At 36.0% G+C, this 22033-nt stretch overlaps 2 protein-coding genes across 3 annotated transcripts; one reads left to right on the top strand and one right to left on the bottom strand.

The window, feature by feature from the left end:
* Positions 1–729: 729 nt before the first annotated feature.
* LOC149743127 (neuronal cell adhesion molecule-like) lies at positions 730–21478 on the bottom strand. 2 transcript variants are annotated; one of them, XM_089882492.1, is made up of 27 exons: positions 21330–21478; positions 21055–21066; positions 20642–20759; positions 18236–18346; positions 16589–16704; positions 16050–16201; positions 14966–15098; positions 14175–14286; positions 13962–14087; positions 13701–13900; positions 13357–13500; positions 12920–13067; positions 12614–12818; positions 11953–12133; positions 11487–11594; positions 10919–11122; positions 10622–10742; positions 10086–10267; positions 9557–9712; positions 8900–9043; positions 8412–8547; positions 7983–8134; positions 7186–7299; positions 6577–6744; positions 3119–3244; positions 2632–2704; positions 730–1358 (listed from the first exon to the last, which is right to left on the bottom strand). In XM_089882492.1, exons 1-27 carry the CDS (start codon positions 21400–21402, stop codon positions 1064–1066), a joined length of 3810 nt encoding a protein of 1269 aa, XP_089738618.1. In that variant the 5' UTR covers positions 21403–21478; the 3' UTR covers positions 730–1063. The 2 variants fall into 2 exon arrangements, with proteins under 2 accessions (XP_089738618.1, XP_089738626.1); XM_089882500.1 differs by lacking the exon at positions 21055–21066.
* Positions 3641–5753, top strand: LOC149743128 (uncharacterized). The gene is made up of 2 exons (XM_089883251.1): positions 3641–4370; positions 4727–5753. The coding sequence occupies exons 1-2, from the start codon at positions 4067–4069 to the stop codon at positions 5308–5310; spliced, it is 888 nt and encodes a 295-aa protein (XP_089739377.1). The 5' UTR covers positions 3641–4066; the 3' UTR covers positions 5311–5753.
* Positions 21479–22033: the final 555 nt, after the last annotated feature.

The following is a 22033-nucleotide window of genomic DNA, read 5'->3' as shown; positions in this document are numbered from 1 at the left end:
CGCCACAGCTCTTTACTAATCCTCGGTAAAATATCCGTACTGTTACGTCACTTGCCTATGAGCTCAGACGGATAACATATTTTAGAAACGGTAGGGGTAGCCTATACCTCAAATAAGTTATACGTTAAAAAACGTAATAATCTGCAAAATATCGCTATACTATTTAAACGTTACAATTAAACTGTCACTTTTTATAAATTAGACTCATTGATCTCACCTTGGGATTTGGTTTACTAAGATGTTAAATATTTATGTTACAACTATTTAACTATTAATACTAAGCCGTTGATTTTAATTACCTAATCTCAGTATTCTGAACCACTGGTACAGTCTTTACTTCTGCTTTGAGTTATGTTGCTGCCTAATTCGAATTACTTTTTTAAATCTTGAGAATTCGGTGAAAATAGAACTAATTTTAGAACAACACGACTCCAAGAAAAAAAACAGCTATCATGAATTGTGAACTGTCATCCAATGTATATCGGTCCCATAGTTGCAGACTGGAACGTGTATGGGTTACGTTCTACATTCTACGCATTGTAAAACGTCACACAGAGAAAACTACAACCTATATGAGATAGGGTTTTGGTTAAAAATGTTAAATTGCAGCATTTATACATAAATTCTTAAACTAAATATTGACACACGTTGTTTTATTATTTTAAGAATAAAGCAAAGGCAGATCGTTGACTATTCGACGACATGCTAAGCAGAAAGTACAAGCGGGTGTTAAGTACAAATGATTTATTCTACAACAGTGCAAGCGATGTAACACACGACTCATAAACTTTTGCAGTTTAGGGGATTTTTTGCTTCATATACATCGAAAATCGTTTCCGTTTTACGGATTTTTTTCGCAAAAAAGCGGAACTTGTTTGTTTTGAAGAAATTTGAACCGGCGCCCCAGTATACTGCGCTACAATGACGTCACAGTGACCTCAGGCGATGACGTCACGGATATAGTACGAACTGCATCGCGCGGGGGAAAGTATTTGTTCGGTTTAAATTAAAACAAGGAAAGCGGGCGTTGATCTAAGATGGTAGATCAATAGTTCCACATTGTTCACACTGCGTCACCATGTGGTTGATTAATCGCCGGATTTACGTCGCCAGGTGATGCTGCAGGGGTGGTTGTGCTGCTTTCTTGAAGGGCACCATACTGCCCGATGAATGAACCGTCTTCGTTGAATTCACGCGCCTCTTCATCGCCGAAAGCATCAATCGAATCACCCGCAACACTGTCGCCTCTAGTGCGTAGAGGTGTGGTGGTGGGTAGACCGTCAGACGGCGTAGTTTTACCGTTGAGCGGCGAAACCGAAGTTGGGCTATTCAATGGCTTTTTAGCTTCGTCATCGTCGCTGAAATATAAACGGAAGTTGAGTTTACACAAAACAAATAATGCAGCAACCTAACAAGGTCAGTAAACAAGGTAACTAAGTTATTCGACCGTAATTAACCTGCCATGGGTTGACCTAACCAGAACACTAAATACGTTTATGGTGCATAAATGATTAACACAAGGCTCGGTAGTTACATTAGTTACAAAACCATTACCACAACACAACATATCGTGTTAAAGGTCTAGACGACAGTAACAGTACTACAGCAGTTCACATATATACATGCACGACGGAACGGAAGGGCAACAGGCTTAATATAGCGGTGTCTACTGAAAAGAGCATGTGTGTGACTGCAACTATCAGCCCAGATCCTATCATGAGATGACTTTTACTTCGCTGTTTTATGTTGTAAAGCTATCACGTACGATTTCGCTCCGGGCAAGCTACATGGAAGTTCACAGCAAGATGTGGCATTTTCAAAAATGCATTCGGATCGTGGCCTTTTAAAAGAATGTTTTTCCACGGAGGCAAACTTAAATTAGAATTTACAAAACGGGCGAAGTGTGGTTTAATCGTGTTCTATCAGCTTGTCTAATTCACTTAAAATCGAGGGCGAAAGCCACAAATTCTAAAACGTCCAGAATAAGAAGTCGTAGCTCCCGATAAAGATAACAGATAAACAAGATAGCGATTTATCTTATAATCCGAACACAAGTAACATGCACGTTCCTAATCTTGCATTAATTCTTGAAAATCGATCAAAGTTCATGCGGTTTACCGGCACGACCAAGAAAAACCATAACATTTAAATATTTACTTACATTTTCCTGATAAGTGTTGGAAGTCAAAATAAATACAGAATTGATTATAAATATTAACATATGCTTAAGTGCAACATTTAAAAAGAAGAATACTTATTATATTAAAATGGGGTAAGATGGGACACCCTTAGCATACCAAATGGAACGAGAAACTAGAATAAAAAGTCTCCCACCCTACTATATTTATGTATGTATATATATATATATATACACAGCGGTAGCAACGCGACCGGCACCAGACATCCTCTGGTTAAGGGCGGCGCTCCAACCACTACACTACAGTGTTACAAAATAAACTGTACATGGATTTTTCAATTGGCAGGCAACTACGACCAGAGTTATGCACGAAATTAGCGGGTCAAACTTATACAGTCAGTAATTTTCAATAAATACACATAAAGGGAGCGTATTATTACATCGTTGTTTTCTATATAATTATTATATCATATACGTTAATATACTTAACTTACTTATACTCCCCAATGTCTTCGGATCTGTTTGGTTGCGACTCCTGATCAACTAGCTGACCCTCCTTGTCAGCAACTGCAATAGAAATAGCAAGTCTTAATTTGCGATTTTTAAATTTCTAAAAATTCTTTTTATTAATTACTTTTGGGATTTTCAAAAAATATCATCGTATTTTTAAAGACAGTGACGATAAAACTATATTCCAAATTTTGTAAAGTAGGTAGAAAATTTAAATAAAAAATCGGGGGGAAATGTCAAAATGCTAGTAAAAATGGTAAAGCAGTCGCACGACTACAACTGTGTTAAGATTATGTGGAATGGCATTAAACAGGTTTTACGCTGTTTAAATGAGAAACGGAAAATATTACTTGAAACACCGGTTATACAGAAGAAAAAAAATACTTGGTGATTAGAGAGATTAACAATTACATGTTACAGCACAAAGAAAAGTTGCTTTCAGATAACTAAAAAAATAATGCGAAAATTTACCTGAATATTTGCCACCTTTTCGACGACGTGAGACAAATACAATGATAATGAGGATAATCAAGAATACGATGATAGTTATAAGGACAATAAACCAAATCTGTCCAGTTATCCCAGCAGAAGATGCACCTGTAAAAATATCCGTTATTTCCCACGCCACAAGGCGTCGGAATGTACGCCTCACATTCCGACGGTAATCAAAACCACTTGTAGGAAACATTGAAAACCTTTTGCTAGTTCGGCCTGCTCTATCTCTGCTGCGCTTGGCTAAAGATATGTTCTTAACGCTTGGTAAATATATACACTGGTGTGAGTTCTTTGCTGCCAGGAAGGTATATATATATGCAGGCATTTACATACAAGTATAGTTAATCACCGTTTTACGGGTCAATCCCGGAGAGCTGGCCACTGGAGCGAAGATAGGGCACGCTTCGCTGGGCTTCTGTTTATTTTACAGATTGGTATCTCTTACTGCTGCGGCTTTCTGTACAGCGAGACCGGGGGAGCACGTTATTTATTTAGCTCATGGCTGCGAATGCGGTGTCTGCGTTAAACGGTAATACAGAAACTTTCCGTAGCTAGAAGTGATTTATGCGGAAAGAAATTAAATAGCACAAACAGTCGTGCCTACTTTTCGGCACGCGTGCTTACGATTACAGAATCTGTAAGGCAGATAAGCGCATGGCTTTTTCGTAAAAGCAATTTTGTGTTCGAAATGTTGTTCTTTGCGATCATCAACTTAGCTGAAACTTATCTTTCGTGTTTTTCAGTTTGTTTCAGCGGCGATGTTTTCAGGGTGAAAATTATTTAAATTGACGTTGCTAAACTGGAGTGGTTACCCGGGTTTAGGACTGTGACGATCACAAACTGTATTTTCGTGCAAGCTGCCAAGAAAAGGAATTGACGACCCGCTACAGAGGAATCTGCGACCATGAGTTATCTGTGGCGACAATGTGCTACTTGCACCGTTGGAATAACCGGACGGGCGGCAGCATAAAATACCAGTCAACTTGCGCACAGATCAAAAACATTGCATTGGTCTATAGCTCGCTTTTCTTCTACTTTTCAATTGTACTTATTAGTTTGACGATGTGCGCTGACGGTACAAGTGTGGAGTATATGAGTAAACCAGAAACAGTGAGAATCGCTGTTATGGACTTAGCAGAAAGGCGGTATTTGTGCTTGCATCGACAAAGAATGTATTATACAGTGAAGGCATGTCGCAATGAAACTTTGAGTGATCCAAATGTATATGGTAAGTACATAATTATGAACTATCTGCAACAATCGTACATTTTTGTTCTGATTTTTGTGATTCGTTACCACCGTGGAAGAACTTTCACGACGTTTATAACCAACTAAAACAATAATTACTGCAAATGGGAATACCTCTTTAAACCCATTTTGTGTTAAAAAATTCAGGGAATTGAAATTTTTGCTATCCTTACAAAGCATATCTGCTAAGACGCCCAAGCGAAATACAGTCGCAATGACATAACGTCTGTTGTACATTGCTGCAAGTAGCTTTTATTCAATAGTTTAAATTCCTTTGTAGGTTTACCGAATTGAAGTTTCTATTGTGTGCTTAACGCTCTATGCTCTTATATACAGCACAATTCAACATCTCCGGCAAAGAGACACGTGGTGCATTCAATACGTCACACTTGAAATCAGGCGACCAAGTGGTTCTGTCAGTGACATTAGAAAATGGGAAGAAACTTAACTTAGCGTGGTCAGATAGTCGCCTGATTGCTTACGACTTCTCTAGGGATGATATTGTGATTCAGCTTGGTAAATATTTCCTCGTGGAAATCCATGGGTCACGTAATGGGAACACATCTAGTCATCAAGACTCTGGTTTATTTCGCTTGTATTCAAACGCCCGGAGCTGCAGCGCCTTCTACGAGAATCCCCGTGTCACATACGTAGGTGTAAAACGGATTGGAAGCGTGTTTCTACATAAAGTGAGACGGGTGCCGACCAGGGGTGGAGGGGAATACCACTGCGGAGGGAATGCTCAGATTCGGGTGTGCAAGCAGTGTCGGGACGAAAAAAACGAAACTAAAGAGCTGAGAGCAAATTGGAAAGAGAAGTGTCTCGAACTACGGAGGACCTGTGACGTATCGCCGAGTCGTGCCGATATCGCGCGGTTTAACAAGGATACAGCTCTATTTCGCGTCGAACCGTACCGGTGACGTCATACCTCGTCACAGCCGGTCAATTGAGCAGTGGTGGCGAGGTAAAAGGTAGGAATGAACTTAATCCGATCAGAAGCCCGGCGAATGCAGATCAACAAGTTTCAAAGGATATCTCGGGGAAGAAACTCATGCCGACCGATTCGTGTTTGTTTAGTAGATGCAGCATTGCCAAGACCAGCCGAACAAAGCGCTTACTTCAAACATAGCGGAGTGCATGGAGTTGCCCGGGGCACGCTTACATGTTGTTGATACCATCGACATTGTTTGTACAACTTTTGGCTGCTATACCGTACATTTTTGATCTTTCATTTGCACAGTGTGTGTTTTGTTCGAGACGTCGCAGAAATAAGGTGCAAGTTCTAATTGTGTTGAAGCGTTCGCTGCTGTTTTCTAAGTGTTCCATTTTTTCAAGTGTCTAAGTAAAATGAAACGTACCACAATGGCGTAGTTATGTAACTGGAACCTTCGCGAGACAACAACGTGTCAATTCCTGTGTGACTTAACACAACACCTTTGTGACGTACACACAATTAAATATTACGCAACTCCGATCAAAAAGATGTCATAACTAATGCACTGAGCAATCAGATGCTTTTATTTTTAGGTATTCTTTATAATGCGCTTATATTTCGTTTAATCCGTCTGCGTTGTTTTGCGGTTAAATGCCTGTTATGTGATAAAGACACGTTGTCAAGCTAGTTTTCGACGTCAAAGGCCCTGTGTTTCTTAACACATAAAAACAATGCGAAATAACAATGAACATTATACCAACGTATGGTAAAGCGATCCCGCTGCCCCAGATGCCAACTATGTTAGTATGTGAGCAGGGAATCACTTTGGACTTTTGTTTCCATAACATTCCCCGCCACTGTGTGAGGCTTTAACAACAGTATGGCATAGTAGACTAGTAGTCGAATTGAAACTGCAGGGGGGGAGGGGGGCGACAAGACATTTTTAATTTTTAAAATGAACAATTGATCTAAGTCATTTTGAATACAGTACATAATCTTTTTAAACTGTTTTAGTATGCGGGGTTTCATAATCCCGATGTTTCAGCTCGTTTTTACAATTTAACCGAATATGGTTAACTTGTGTAACCACATGATCTCAAAATTCACAGGCAATGCAGTTCTGCACGCACACCAATTATTAACACTAATCTAAATCTCAATTGCTCGCTAAACTGTGTATCCCAAACACTTAATCGGTTGCCTGAGAACTGGTTCCCAAACTAAAAAACTGCTTACAAAACAAAGCAAATACCTGTTCCGGATGTGGTTACGATGATATATTCTGACGTTGTGTTGTCATAATCGTTAACGGAGACGATCCGGATCAAGTATGGGGTACCGGGATCGAGTCCTTCCAAGGAGACTGCCTCGCCGGTTTTAGCAGACGCATAAGGTCCAACTGTAGACCATTTGTCTTCATCTGAAATTAGAACGAAATACAAAAATGAGTTTAAATATGTTTGTAACTTATTATCCTAGTGTGGTGAGGCAATCGTCGGGAGTTCTGTTTTACACACATTATTCCATTTTGAGTTACCACGTATGTGACATTGTGGGTGATTATTTAATATATTTTTTCCTTATTTAATGTATGGCTGATAATTTAGATAACCCACAAGGGATTACTGGGTTGAAGAAGTTACTGCAATTGACTTTCCCAAGCAAATACGCGACAAAAATGGTGACACCGCTGAGCCTCGAACCAGAACCTCTGGTCTAGAGGCGAGTTTTGCGACAACTCCACTAAAATATGATGCACACATCAGCATTAGGTTTCCAAGCAGAGCGGAGAACTTTGCTTATGATGGTAAAAAATAAACACAGCAGTATTACGATCAAAGTAAATACAACCAATGCCCACCTGATTTTTTATATTCAATAAAGTATTTTGAAGCGGGAATCCCCTCGGCTGAGAACCACGTGACGTTTGCGTTCGACAAACCGGATGTGACGTTGAAGGTAGCAGGTTTGGGGGCTGGGATACAAAATATTCGACTTAGCATTGCAATGGCGGAAATAACTATAAACTTAGGGTCATTTCAAATATTTCATACTTTAATTTAATATATATATAGTAGGGTGGGGGAGGATGGGACACCTTTTCGTTTAGTTTTCTCTTTCCATTTGGTAGTAAACAAAGAAAATTCAATGAATTATAAAACCGTATCTTCACGACTTCCACAGACCGTTGTCAATTGTTTAAAACACGACCAGGCTATTTGGATATTATGTGTTAAAGGTGTCCCATCGTCCCCCACTCTACTATAGTACTGTGGGGTAAGATAGGACGTCGTTAGCACATAAATCCTATATTTTATAATTGTATTTTTAACAATTAACAACGCTCTTTTAGATTCGCGGAGCTACATAAGGCTGTAATCTTATTTGTTTACTACCAAATTGAACGAGAAGGGGGATCAAAACATGTCCCATCTTACCCCACCCTAACACGTTCTTCTTCGGCTCATTCGAAGAATTTAATAAAGAAATTGAATGAATGAATGAATGAACTTGCTTTATTCTCGCGTGGCCGGAAAACGACAGACAAACGACAGTTATAACACGAGTATTCTGTTTCATACACCACCTGTCAGCTTACGAGTTGCCACGTATGTTAAATTGATTATTAAAGTTATATTGTTACGTAACAAAGTTTACCTTCGCCTGCCATCGTCGACACGAGAACATTAGATAATTCACCCACGCCTTTTGACGTACGAGCGCCAACTGTGATGTCATATAAGTGATTTGGACGTAAGTGAGTCATGACGTAAGAGGTATCGTCAAGCATGATTGGTCCAAAACGTTCCCTGAAATTTTATGTAACGAAAAATATATATATTTTAACAAAATAAACTAGAAAACTGATTGTATTTTAACATACAGTGAGAAACGTATTAACTAAATAATTAAATGCTATATAATTGAAAACAATGTTTAATATTACTTAAAATCTTCTTTTATTTGTTAGAAATTTTTCCAAAATATTAGCATTCCACTTGGTAATACTGAGTCTGATTTTAACTTGTTAATTTTTTTAGTGTGATTTTTACTCGTTCAAAATGTTCTTTTTTTACATCTACTTACGTGGTGTCGTTTAGGCATACGTAGCTCATGACGTAACCAGTAATGGCGCCGTTTGGTTTTCGAGGACTTGACCATGCGAGGTGGATCGTTTTATCAGAAGATTGGACTGAACGCAGTAAATGTGGTGGACCGGGTGCTGTAATGTATGAGTTAGATTAAAGTTTACATATGTGGGGTAAGATGGGATAACGTTAGCATTTAAATCCCATATTTCCCGATCGTTTTAGCAAAGTTAACATCCCTCTTTTTAGAGTGGGGGCTATTATTATACAACTCTGTAAATATGCTTTGTTCACTAATAAAACAGAATAAAAAATGTCCAATCTTACCTCACCTTATTAATTTATCTTTATCTCAATTGTAAAAAAAGGCAGTAATAATTAAAACAGTATAGAGAATTGAAAGTCAATAAAACACACTAGGGATAAAAAAATAACAAAAAGACAAGATAGAAAAAAAATGGATTTGATCATTCGCATTTAACTCACTGCTTTCTGGTGTTATGACGTCATATGGTAGTGAATTTGGACCAGATGAAACACTGTTGAAGACAGCAACACTGAACGTATATTGTGTGTTTGGCTGAAGATCGGTTACTCTTGCTGTGTTGGTGTCACCAACTTTCTGATTTACTGTAAAAATATGTTTTCATTTAATTTTAATATTCATAGAAGTGTAGAAGTTCTTGGATGAGAATGATTGAGAGTTTCATTAGAAGAACAATTATACCACATTTCATCATTCAGTTAAAATGCTCCCGACTGTATATTGCATTTCAATCGTTTTTGCAGTTTCTTTTAAAAAAACGTTTTAATTTGGCATTACTTTTAAGATAAAGTTACAATGCACAGTGAGTGTGAATCCAAAACTATAAATTTTATTCACTTTCCATTAGACTAAGTGCAAAAACTGTATTAAAAATTTTCCAAAAAATTGTATAAAAAATTATTTTAAAAATTAAGAATATGTAAGTGCAGCATTTAAGACTAAAAGTTAAAAAAGTCACTACAAGTTAAACACCCATCAATCAAAAACATAATTTATAAGATATAAAGCATTAGGTGTAATGCAGAAATCTAGACAGATATTTCCCTAATACTACTCACTGCTGCCACTTGTGGCTAAAACAACCACAACAAACTCACCATCATTATAGCCAGAAGTAGGTTGGAAAGACACAGTGTATCCTAACACTTTACCACGTACTGAGTCAGCATCAACCTCTTGCCATGTCACAATGACTGTTGTTGCATCATCATCAATTGTTTGGACCATGACATTAGTTGGTTCAGACATGGGAGCTGTCAAAAAAATTAGAAAAACAATTATTGAACTAAACTCATTTTGTGTTTTAACTATAAAGGATATGGTTTGTGGGCAGTAATAGCATAAACAACATTTTTAGTCATTTTCGAAAATGTTTTGAGTTTTTAAGGAAAAAGTTTGTTAAGCCAAATTTGATTTTTTTTAACCAAATGGTTGTTTTGGTGGTTGTTATAGTATAATACACTATAGAGCTTTTTTTAGCTTAACCATTTTAATTGCTACTAAGAAAAATAATTTATAAATTTGTAACAAGGTGACATATATTTTTCATTAAACAACTTATTTCAGGTACAGATCAAATAAATCCAAATACTTATACAATGGTTAAACCAATTATTTCAAACTTACAATCTTCTCCAGAAAACCCAATGACATCCACTGGGTCTGCTGCAGATCCAATAGAATTATAGCTGACGACCTTGATATTGTATGGAGTATATGTTGGAAGACCATTCACTTCATATGATGTTACATCACTGCCTGGAACAGGGATTTCTGTTCTGTTCGTGCAGTCATTTACTGGGCAGTACCTGGAGTATATAAACATAGTTATACCACGTACTGTGTGACATTGATATATGAGTAATATTACACTGATTTTTATGCCTGTTTATTTTTACGGCTTATTAACAAATTCCCGTTATGAAATTTACTATTCAAGTTTCTAAGATAATTAGGATTATTTTTAACATAGTACAGCCTAACTTTATACATGTTACCAAATACAGACTTATACTGATTACTGATAATAAGCCCTTGAGAAATAATCTTTTTTTAACATTCATAATAGCATTTTTTCACCAAATCCTGTCATGTTTTTTTAATATAATTTGATTAGACCGATTTTTTGTGAATATACAATGAAATAAAAAGATTATACTAACTTGATATAGTAACCAAAACCTGGTCCGTTACGGTTCACTGGTTCCACGGGTTGCCAGGTGATAATCATGTTAGTTGGGGTGTTCCCCTCCCCTGATACTCCTACTGGGTTTACACTGGGAGCTGAAAAAGGTTTTATTTAAGAGGAACCAAAAAAACTTTATCTGTTTTATTCATAATAGTAAAAACGTCACAAAAGTAGAAAACAAGTTATTTTTTAGTAAATTTTAGTAATTTGAAGATCCATAAAAATCTGAACTTTTTGCTTAACATTTGTACAAAACTTAACAAAATCTTACCATCGTCCGGTGTGGTATACCGCATGCTTTCTCCACTCGGTGTCTCACTCCAGCCGATAGAATTACGAGCCCACATTCTGAATTTGTAATTCAAACCCGGTGATAGTGTGACATCATAATAGATTACATCAGGTGACATCGAATCAACCAATAAGAACCATTCTCCTGGTCTGTAATTATTTTCTTCATACTCAATTTTATATTCTGTAAACAAAAAATGATTTTATATCATGCACTGGACATGTTACAATTGAAACTGTTATTTTTCTTGGTTTTAAATGTCATAAAAAGTTTTAAATTTCATAAATGTCAGTTTTAAATTTCAAAAAATGCTTTAAATTTAAAATTTCTTGGTTACACCTTCTTGGTTACTTCTAAATTTAAAACTTCTTGGTTTTAAATTTCATAAAAGGTTTTAAATTTCACACTTCTCAGTTTTAAATATCATAAAAGGGAACAGGACTTGGATTTTTACTGGTTATAACAAAAAATATCATAAAGGAAACAGGGTTTTAATTTTTACTGGTTATAACAAACAGAGACATCATACAACCAACCACATAACTACCTTCTATTGGAGAAAAGTTATTATCAGATGGTTGCCATGTAAATCTTACATCTAAGGGAGTTGCACCTGAAGCTTCTACAGAGAAATCCATTGGTGGTAATGGGACATCTATGGACAGAATAAGAAATGTTTCAGGACCAATTATTAGTTAAAATATTTTAAACTTTAAAACCATTGCTTCAAGTTGTCAGCCACACAAGGAAAAAAAATATTTATTGGTGATTACCAACAATGCCACAAGGTATACGAAATAGGTCATCTGTCTCACAACAACCATGTTCCCCAGGCATGCGAGGATAAAAAAATATCCTTCATAAAATTAACAGCCCAGAATAAAAATGCTTTAAATTACCAGCAATTTCGCACAATAAATCTGTTCGGTCCTGTCTGCAGGCATCCAATTCACTATGTGAGTTATTTTAAAATTTATACACTATAAATTATTAAAGCAGTATAGGATTTTAACCTTGTACAACCAAAGTGAAATGAACAGAAGCATGGTCCAGTGTGGTGTTGACCATAACTTTGTAACTTCCAGTATCTGTGAACTCTGCATTGTCGACAATGTGATTGACACCTCGGCCAACAGGAATGTTGGATTTATACCAATGTACTGAACGTGGCTCAACTCCCGTGTCGGTGGTAATCTATAATAACAGTGGAGCAATGTTACAGTTTGTGTAGTTCATGTTTCTGCATTTATGTGAGAAATTACCTTTCTTTCAGTGTTAGTCAAAAAGCAGGTTTTATTTTAAGGCCATTGCCAACTAGAAATTTAGCTTACGTAAACATAATATTATACAAGGATGTTGGTGTAATTTCACGCTGATAAATTCTTGACTAAAGAGCCGAAGCGAAATAGTATAAATGTTTAAGGAGATACAGCTTCAGATTTTCAATAAGCGAAGCTTTGAAATTAGAAACTAAGCATGTAGGGTAAACAGTATGTGCAAATAAAATAAATTATTCGTTTATACTACATTGACTTATAAGAAAATCCGCGAATCTGACCCTGAACTGATGTTTATACAGTTGAAAGATTCCAGCTTAGTAAAATCACAGTAATAATCCGATGCTTATTTCATAATACATTATGAGGTAGAAACCTAAACAAAAGCGTTATTTACCTGAACTGACATGGTCACCGAATCGCCTCGTTTTACAAAGTAAGGAGTTGGGTGAGCAGACTGGATCCGGGTTCGTTCAAAAACTGACAACGAGGTGTTTAATAATAAACTTCCATATTCGTTCCAAGCAAGACAAGAGTATGGACCAGCATCATCAAACGTTGCTTCGTGTATTCGGAGATATTTATTTTTTCGAAGTGAAATTCTGAAGAATGACAGAATTAGACTATGGAATAAATTAAACGCGTTTCCATAATGTTAGTAAAAAAGTTATTCAGGTAATGTGCAAAAATACATCTAAACAACCTGTCGTTCATTGCAATATCGGCCCCATCTTTTTTCCACTTGATGTCAGGAGAGGGTGATCCAAATACAGGACACTTCAGTTCAATAGATTTTCCCACAACTTGTTCATACTGCACCACATCATTGGAAAGCGCAAGTGGCTTTGAAACTGTATACGAAACATAGATGAAAAGAGAAATGTTAATGAATAATACATACATGGACACTAACATTGGCAAAAAGGTGTGCGAAGGTTGTTTTATTATGTTTGTGTTATCACGAAACACAGTATTGAAAAACTGGCCAAACAATAAACCTTATTTAATGCAAGTTTGCACAAAATTTTAACATTAGATCAATCACATACTATAAGTATACAAAACGGCAAACGCATTTAAAAAAAATTTAAATATGCTAAAGCTAACTACTATATTTTAATTATTGAGACAGGTAGGTACCTAACACATTCACATATGCTTGTTTTATAATGCTTCCATATAAATTTGATGCAATGCACTGGTAGACAGCAGAATCTGGTATTTGCAGATTGTAAAGTCGAATTTTGGTTGGGTGGATTTCACGATTATCCATTTTTGGAGTGTCTGTTGTAAATGAAAATGTTTTATAAATAAATGTTAAATAAAACGATAAACGGCCATATTAAATGAAAAATTAGTAAATATTTAATTACACCTTATTAATGAAATTTGTTCTAGAGGAGTATACACCATGAAAATTTACAAATAATGTTATTTCAAAGTAGCATGTTGTTCGTTCAGGTTTTAAAGTAGAGTTACATCACCTGCAATAGGAACGCCATTGACTCTCCATTCTATTGAGGGCGAAGGAATCCCCTCAGGTTGACATCTTATTGTGACGTTGCCACCTGGATATCTTATGACGTCACGAGGTGTATTATCACCGGTGGAGAAGAAAGGTCGCGCGTGGATCAATACTTTTGCATCTACGGCGACTTCCCCAGCACTATTGCTAGCCGTGCATCTGAAAATCGCAATCGTTAATGTGACGTCATCAAAATTCATGTCATGACTTCAGCGTATACCTGTAATCGGAACTGTCGTCATATGTCGCGTTGCTAATGGTAACGGTTCGTCCGAAATCTTCGATGACGTAACGATCGGTCGGCCAAACTCCATTTACCTTTTCCCAGCGAACGATTGGAGTTGGTCTGGCAGTAATTAAAGAAGATTCAACATCATGAGGATATTGGTAAAGCTTTATTTTGGGGAAGGTTTTCTTTGTTTATTTTACTTACTTTCCCGTGGCCGAGCATTTTAGTCTAAAGGTGTCATCTTTGAGCACGATTTGCGGTTCGGTTTGGGGAGCGGGAGAAACAATCACTGGTGGTTGGTCGTTCATGGGATTTGCTAAAAAAGAAAAAAAAATACATAACTAGAAGTCTTAAACTTCCATGGTTGACTATTGTTATAATGCGGGTCTATTTAAAATGAAAAGCTGATCCCCAAAGGCTAAGCTACAGCAGCAATATGGCGCCATAAAATATTCATGCGTTTAATGCAAAGTCAAGTGTCTGTGGCTTCAACCAATTTTCTGACTCAGCCTACTTTAAAAAAGCGACGCAAGGAACTTACGAAGGAAGTTACCTAATAAGTACTGTGAGGTGAGGTGGGGAGAACTTTAGCACATAATGTACAAGTATTCGGATCGTGTTTTAAACAATAAAAAAAACGATTTATAGAAGTCATAAGGATACAGTTGTATAAATCTTTAAACATTCTTTGTTTACTACCAAATGAGACGAGGAAATAGAATGAAAGTGAATTATATTTACCCCACCTTACTATATTAAAAATACCCCAAAAAAATACCCACGAAGTTACATACGTGGTAAATCGTAAGCGGGCACGAGGTGTATGAAACCGAACGTGCACGTTATAACTACTGTCATTGCCCCGCCACGCGAAGGTAAACACCTTTATAATTTTATTTCATGAACTTCTAAGGTACTCTTTAGTGACTATTATGCTTAGGCAAGCTGTTGTGCAGTGTTGTCCCTAAATTTAGCAACAAGCGGTAAAGTCTTACATGCATCGACGTAGAACGTGTGGTGGGGACCATCCGCAGACCTCCTAGTAATTCGATCTTTTATTATACAGTAGACTACGAGTCCATCGTCACCTCCTTCGACGTTGGAGAAGATCAATCTTCCATCGGACGACTGAGGATCATAAATAATATATGAATCAAACGTCATCATGCTCAAGATAACACATCCATGGTGTTTTTAAGGCAAGAGGTAAATGCACGCGTGATGTGTCTTATAGCTCATGATGCTACTGTGTCATATATTGAACAACACGGATCTTTAAAGGCAATTGACATTCGGCCCAACATAACCAACATACCGATTATAAGCTGTATGAGTAAAAACAAACAAGGAAAATTGTTGCTGTATTTACAGTTTAATAATTTATTATTCATATGGTTCTCATGCATACAAACATTACATCAGAACGTAACAGGACGGTCATCAGGACCAATGAACCGACTGTTATCCCGTCACGCAAAGTTAAACAAGTTAATTTTATTCGTATATTCAGTAATTCATTTATTTAGGCCTATGAATGAATTAATGTATTTATTTGTCTGAATGAATGAATAAATAAATTACATTCCTTATAAACCTAAATATAGTAGGGTGGGGGAAGATGAGACACTTTTAGTACAGAATATCCAAATAACCTGACCGTGTTTTAAACAATTAACAACGGTATATGTGAGTCGTGAGGATACGGTTTTATAGTTCTTGAATGTTTTATGTTTACCTAATGGGACGAGAAAATGGAATGAAAACGTGTCCCATCTTCCCCCAAGCTTCTATAAAAAATTAAAGTTTTCAATCTTTGCGATGCAGGATAACGCAGTCGTTAAAACATAGACGTTGTGTTTCATACACTGCGTGCCCGCTTGGAGGTTTCCACTGGGTTTGAACAATTGCTCTCAATTGCTTTGCTCAAGGACACTAACGAACAAAACGGTGACGGTGCCGAGCCTCGAAACCGTAACCTCCTGGCTGGACGCAGGTCCTTATCGATATGCTACAGCGCATATCACTAAGTTCTTTGTACCGAACCAGTACGACAACGAGACGGATAAATTATTGCTTTACCTCAGATATTCTTTCGTTCAATGTAACGGTGTCTGGTTCAAACTTCCACGTGATTAACTTATCATCGGAGCTGTTGTAGCTGCAAGGTATCTGAAGTGGGGCGCCCACTTGTGTTTCTATGATCTTGTTTTCCGGTAGTAGGAATACAGTCGCTTCAAACGATGATAAAATGGTTACAAATAAATATCTCCACGTTGCAAGAATATTTATCGGTGCTTAATCTGCTAGTTATATCTAGTAGGGTAGGGGAAAACGGAACATCGGTATTTTAACGTTTAACAACGATCTTTGAGAGTTCTAGGTATACGATTTTATATTCCTTTGAATGTTCTTTGTTTTCTACCAAATGGAACGAGAAAATTAAATGAAAATGTGTCCCATTTTTCCCACCCTACTATATAGGTAACTAATAAAGGATTTAAACACATTTTACATACATAGTACAGTAAAGTGAAATTTAAAACGCAGTTTGAATTGCTAAATACAACGTTACAAACTGGTATATTAGGTTAGCTAACTTCCACAATATATTAATATACCTGCAGCTTTTAAAGTTGTGGATCTGGTCATTGCTGTTCCGAGGTCGTTAGATGCAAAACATTGGTACACGCCTTCATATTGAAGAAGTTCTTCTTCCGGCAGATTTTCACTTCCCCTGTATAGTAATGTGGTAGTATTAGAAATGACACACCAACACAATGCGTAATGCGTTTGTATGTTATAAGTATAGACAGTACAGATAAGGACTATACATTTCCATCAATGGCACTTTGTTTTATAAAGTAAAATAATGTATAAAACATATTAAATTTGAATGATATTCCTTTAGCAGGCGAGCAGTTAAAATTTACGAAATTTACGAGTTAATTTTCCACACGAACGTCTGACTTTTTTACAAACGAATTATTTAGCGGGTATTATTAAAACGCAAGGAACCTTTTGAGACGAAAATGTTATTGGTCACCATGCAGCTGAAGGGTTGTTAATTTTAATAATAAGCAATACAAGTGTAAACAAAATAAACACCTAATGTGCTGCTGTATAAGAAGTTTAAGCACAGAATTCAAGTTTAACAATTTAAAACAAGTGCAAACTAAATTGTTCAAGCTGATTTTCGATCAAACAGCAGGCTCGTGTATTCTGGCTTAGATTGGAAATATCGATTAAATAAAATCGATTAGAAACCATTTGTTGATTACTTGCCAAAGAAATGACGTCATAGAGTATGACGCATATACCCTTTGGGGACGAGATATATTTTAACAAATTTTCATTTTTGACCGACTGTCACATATTGCTCTCTAGCGACACAGGTGTTTGTGCTGGCGAAATAAGATCAATTAGACTTTTGTTCTTTGGAAAAATTGCTACAAGATTGTATTTTGATTTTTTTGATGACGTCATCAAATTTTGAATGACGTCATCAGAAATCTTGTATTTATGTGTAATTTGGGTTTTTAGGTAAAAAATACATAAGGAATCTAGTGCAAAGTTGATTCCTGGTTTGTTTACTACCTAACTAAAATGATTGTTTGAATTGGTGACGTCAAAGGGGTCAATTACGTCACTTATAACCTGATGACGTCATTTTTTGAAAGTTCATTTTCGCTAAAGTCGTAACAAAACTTGCCAAAACCGATTTATTATGAATGTAAAGGTAGAAACAACATGCAGAAGCAAAATGAAGTTAGATTATACACACAAAAACATAATTTATGTAAAAATTGCTTCAGAATACCTAAAAAACTTGCAAAAACAGCTGACATAGCCGTTTTTACGCAAAACCACATTTTTAACCGGTAACTTAGACGGGGAAGCCCCAGAGCAACATAGAGATCAAATAAAATCGCTTTTATTGGACAGAATGACGTTAAAACCTTGATTTTTGGGCAGAATATAGACCATCTTCTTAAAAAATATATTACGGTTTTCAAATCAAGTTTGGTAAAAACTTTTAAATGCTATGATGCCTTTTTCAAACGTTATATTGGTGGATAATTCCTTCCTCTTTCAAATAAAACCAACTGTAAGAAATTTTACCTACTATAAACAAAATTATGAACTTTTATGTGAACACCTGTTTCAAAATGCATATTTGCACTACTCGTCCCTAAGGAGTTAATGGACGAAGAACATAAGCTATCAATCATACAGATTCTTTATAATTGCAATATAACATGACATACCTGAAGGTAATGGTTCCATCTTTTTGTGACATCACAATGCTAACGCCAGTTCCGTCATTGGAAGGACTATCAACAGTTTCCAAAGTACTTCCATCTTTCTTCCATAAATATCTACGTATAATAAATACCTTTATTCCGAAGCCGCGCATATAAAATTTTATATTCGTATTTAATGACGTCACGTATACAGTTATATGATGACGTGACAAAAATAGTGAATTAGTCTTTTACTTTATAAATCACATAAATGATGTTTAATTCGTTTCAGATTTCTAGTTCTTATAGTATGGAAGGTGTTTTCTCTTTGTTATCGATTGATTCTATTTTATATCATCATATCACAAACCGGTAACGCATATTTGTCGTTTATTGTACTAATATATGAGGCTAATACCCCAAACCAAGCCTTGTTTTAAAGTTATAATGCAATTTACCATAATTTCATAAACCAGTAAGCTATACTTCATTTTCCCCTGTAGCCCTTTAAACGCGCCAGCGAAAAATCGAATTTCCATAAAATTAATTTAACCTCAAAAAGCAACCACTGTTTCATATGGAAGTTTTATCCATAACACCGAAGCCACATCAGAATATACTATGGTTTATCTATGCCACTGATACCTACTTATTCTGAACTTTGGTTAGGTGACACGTTTTTGCTTTAAAATTTTTCTACTCGTGTACCTTGATTTAAGTTTTAAGGACAGTCGTTTTGTTGCTAATTACCTTCTCTTTACTGATGTAATGAATTAATTTTTAGTTATACTTTTTAATCTATTTTCTTGTCCCATTTGGTAGTAAGCGCAGAAAATTTAAAGAATCATAAAACCGTTACCTTACGACTCCCATGGACCGTTGTAAATTATTTAAAACACGATCAGGATATTTGAACCTTAAAAAATTTTCCCATCTTCCCCACCCTACTATATTTTTGAAGAGATACTAATCGTGACGATTTAAAAAAAAACAGTTTTTCGCCACTATTCATTCGGTCAATAACTCCTAATGAATATATTTGTGCGTTTTTTGTTGTACACGACAACCAATATCTATAAAAGAAAACAATATTGCGGCCACTCTTGTTGTTTGTGTGCCAAGTTGATAATAGGCCGTGTGTGGTAATTTTCTGTTTATCTGCACTTTATATAAAAGGGTATTTACATTTTAGACAATAATAAACACACGTTATTTAACGGTTCCGCTTTGCTAAAAAAGTGCCTTCGACCAGGCTTTAATATACATATCCCGCTTATATCGAATACGGAACAAACCTCACAGAATATTGAGAACCAATGCTATGAAAATATTTGCTTAAATCGGACAAGCGAGGTTGTTCAAACAAATTATCTCAATATATCAACAAGGGAACTTGAAAAGAAAATCGTAATTTTGTATATGAACTCCAGTAGTTAGAATTAAGAAATAACGTTTTCCATATAGTAGGATGGGGGCAAATGGGACATCTTTAGCACATAATATCCAAACATTCTGATCGTGCTTTAAACAATTAACAACGGTCTATAAGTCATAGCAATACGGTTTTTAATTGTTTAAATGTTTTTTGTTTACTACCAAATGGGACGAGAAAACAGAATGAAAAGGTGTCCCATATTCTCCTACCCTACTATAGAATTCCACGTCGCGGTTATGGCGCTGTTTACCCCGAAGCAGAACACTAATTATTTTAATTAAATATATGTTGTTTTCGTTACACTTTGGTTTCTTGGTTAAATTTTGAACCAAAGTTTAGTAAAGTTTCCAACCATTAAGTGCTTAATGAACCAAAGCTACTTACAGTTGCGGTTCACGGGTTAGAATAGTTTATGAGTTTAATTTGGCCAAGTGTTGTGGAGCGTGGGTTATATAAATACTCTCGAGAATCCTACACACAGCATGGACGCAAAAACAACCACTGGTTGTAACTCGAAGTACTGAACCCGTAATTTTATAACAGACCCGCAATAAAAAAAATACAGCAACAAAATGGAAGTGACAGAGAATTTAAATTTGCTATTATAGGTTTACATTTATCAGTGCTGTTTATTAATCATGTCGTCATTGGTTCCTAAAATGCATATAGCTTGTGAGCCCGTGGCGTAGAATAGGATGGGGACCATGGGACACCTTTGGCACAAAATATCCAAATATCCTGAACATATACTAAACAATTATCAACGATCTAATGTAGTCTTGAGGATACGGTTTTATAATTCCTTGAATGTTCCTGTTTATTACCAAATGGGACGAGAAAATAGAATAAGAAGGTGTCCAATCTCCTCCATCCTTATAGCTTGTCGAAGCTGAGACCGCTGTTTCATTTTACGAAATATCTTTTCATTTAATAATACACATACATATGCTTAGTGTATAGTACTGACCATGCAAAATGCCCCGACCGGTACTTACCCTCCTGTGCTTTTAACATCTGGTTGGGCGACCGCGGCGCATCGAAGTACAATCAAAACGCGTGGAATCGCGTATGTGACGTCATCGGGTTGGATGGTGATCGTGGGTGGGCGTGGCACTTCAACAAATATATTGAACTACTTACAAAATTTATCGAAACATGAGTGATACATATCATAAAGTAAATGCAAAATAGTGAAATAAAAATGGACAGAACGATTACGTTAAAATATTTTATTTATATTGGCAATTAGGGAATATAATCTCTATTATGTGGTGCCGGCAACTACTCGAGTTGTTGTTTTATACGAATAGAGACACGTGGCGTTTTTGAATATGACATTTTAGAAATTAGTATATTCAGATACATATTCGTCATATCCCAAAACAACTTTGGTAATATCATTACTTACGTTGTTCCTTGGCTGTGAGATTGCGTGAAAAATAATTGGTATTATTAAAAGTATCTCAGATTAAACTAAAACAAAACATTTTAAAACTTAATACACATTTAAATAATTAGAATACGCTGTTCTGTAAGGCATGTGATTTAAACAAATCTGGTCGTCTTATAATTTGTATAACATTTACTTTGATTTGGGTGTGGGTACAAATTTGAACATATAGCTGAAGAATATTTTATCGATTTTGATTGTTAACGTTATATAAACCGTCAACGACATCTTACCTTCAGGTGGTATATCAAGGGCCGAGATGCTAACGAAAAGTGACGTCACAATTAATATCCAAACTGACGTCATCTTGACGTAATCAATAAAATAATTAAAGATTTTCAGAAATTCAGTGTTAATATGACGTCATACAAAATGGAAATCTCTGTAAAAAATAGATCAATTTGTAGAACGGAAGAAAAAAACTATACAAAAGAGACTCTTTGGGGCTTAGACCAATCTACTAATTAACATTTGTTTCTTTAACCTTAACATATAGTAAGTTAGAATGAATGGTTTTGTCGTATGTGAGTAAAAGTTGGCAAAAATGAAGTGTGGAAAAGGGTTATAAACGAATATTACAAAATAGTGCTGTGTCATCTAAACACCAGCAGCTGTATAGTATGTCCTGTTACTGCTGCTAAATTTGGCACCCGCATTACAAGACCCCTTTATATTGTAGCTGCTTTATCCTTTTTCTGAGTCTACCATTTATCCGTACAAATATCGTTGAAAAAAGATTGGTTTGTATTCAATTCCCAGTAGGCGAGGAGGTTTTATGTAATATTGATTAGACGGCCAGTCAGTTAAAATGAATAATTTATCCGTTTTAGAATATCGAAAAATAAAACACGGAATATTTACGATAGAGGAATCTTCTTAAAATGACCAAATGTGGGATATTATACACCCTAATGTAAAGCCTGCTCAGACTTCACAA

This window comes from Ciona robusta, chromosome 1 (genome assembly GCF_009617815.1).
Source record: "Ciona robusta chromosome 1, ASM961781v2".
NCBI lineage: Eukaryota > Metazoa > Chordata > Ascidiacea > Phlebobranchia > Cionidae > Ciona > Ciona robusta.
This window is presented reverse-complemented; position numbering and strand designations above follow the sequence as displayed.

Coding starts and splice junctions, on each gene's coding strand:
- LOC149743128 (XM_089883251.1), top strand. CDS start 4,067: ATGTGCTACTTGCACCGTTGGAATAACCGGACGGGCGGCAGCATAAAA. Junction 4,371..4,726: donor GAGTGATCCAAATGTATATG/GTAAGTACATAA, acceptor TCTTATATACAG/CACAATTCAACATCTCCGGC.
- LOC149743127 (XM_089882492.1), bottom strand. CDS start 21,402: ATGACGTCAGTTTGGATATTAATTGTGACGTCACTTTTCGTTAGCATC. Junction 13,068..13,356: donor AGCATATGTGAATGTGTTAG/GTACCTACCTGT, acceptor TTTCGTATACAG/TTTCAAAGCCACTTGCGCTT. Junction 8,135..8,411: donor GTATGCCTAAACGACACCAC/GTAAGTAGATGT, acceptor ATAAAATTTCAG/GGAACGTTTTGGACCAATCA.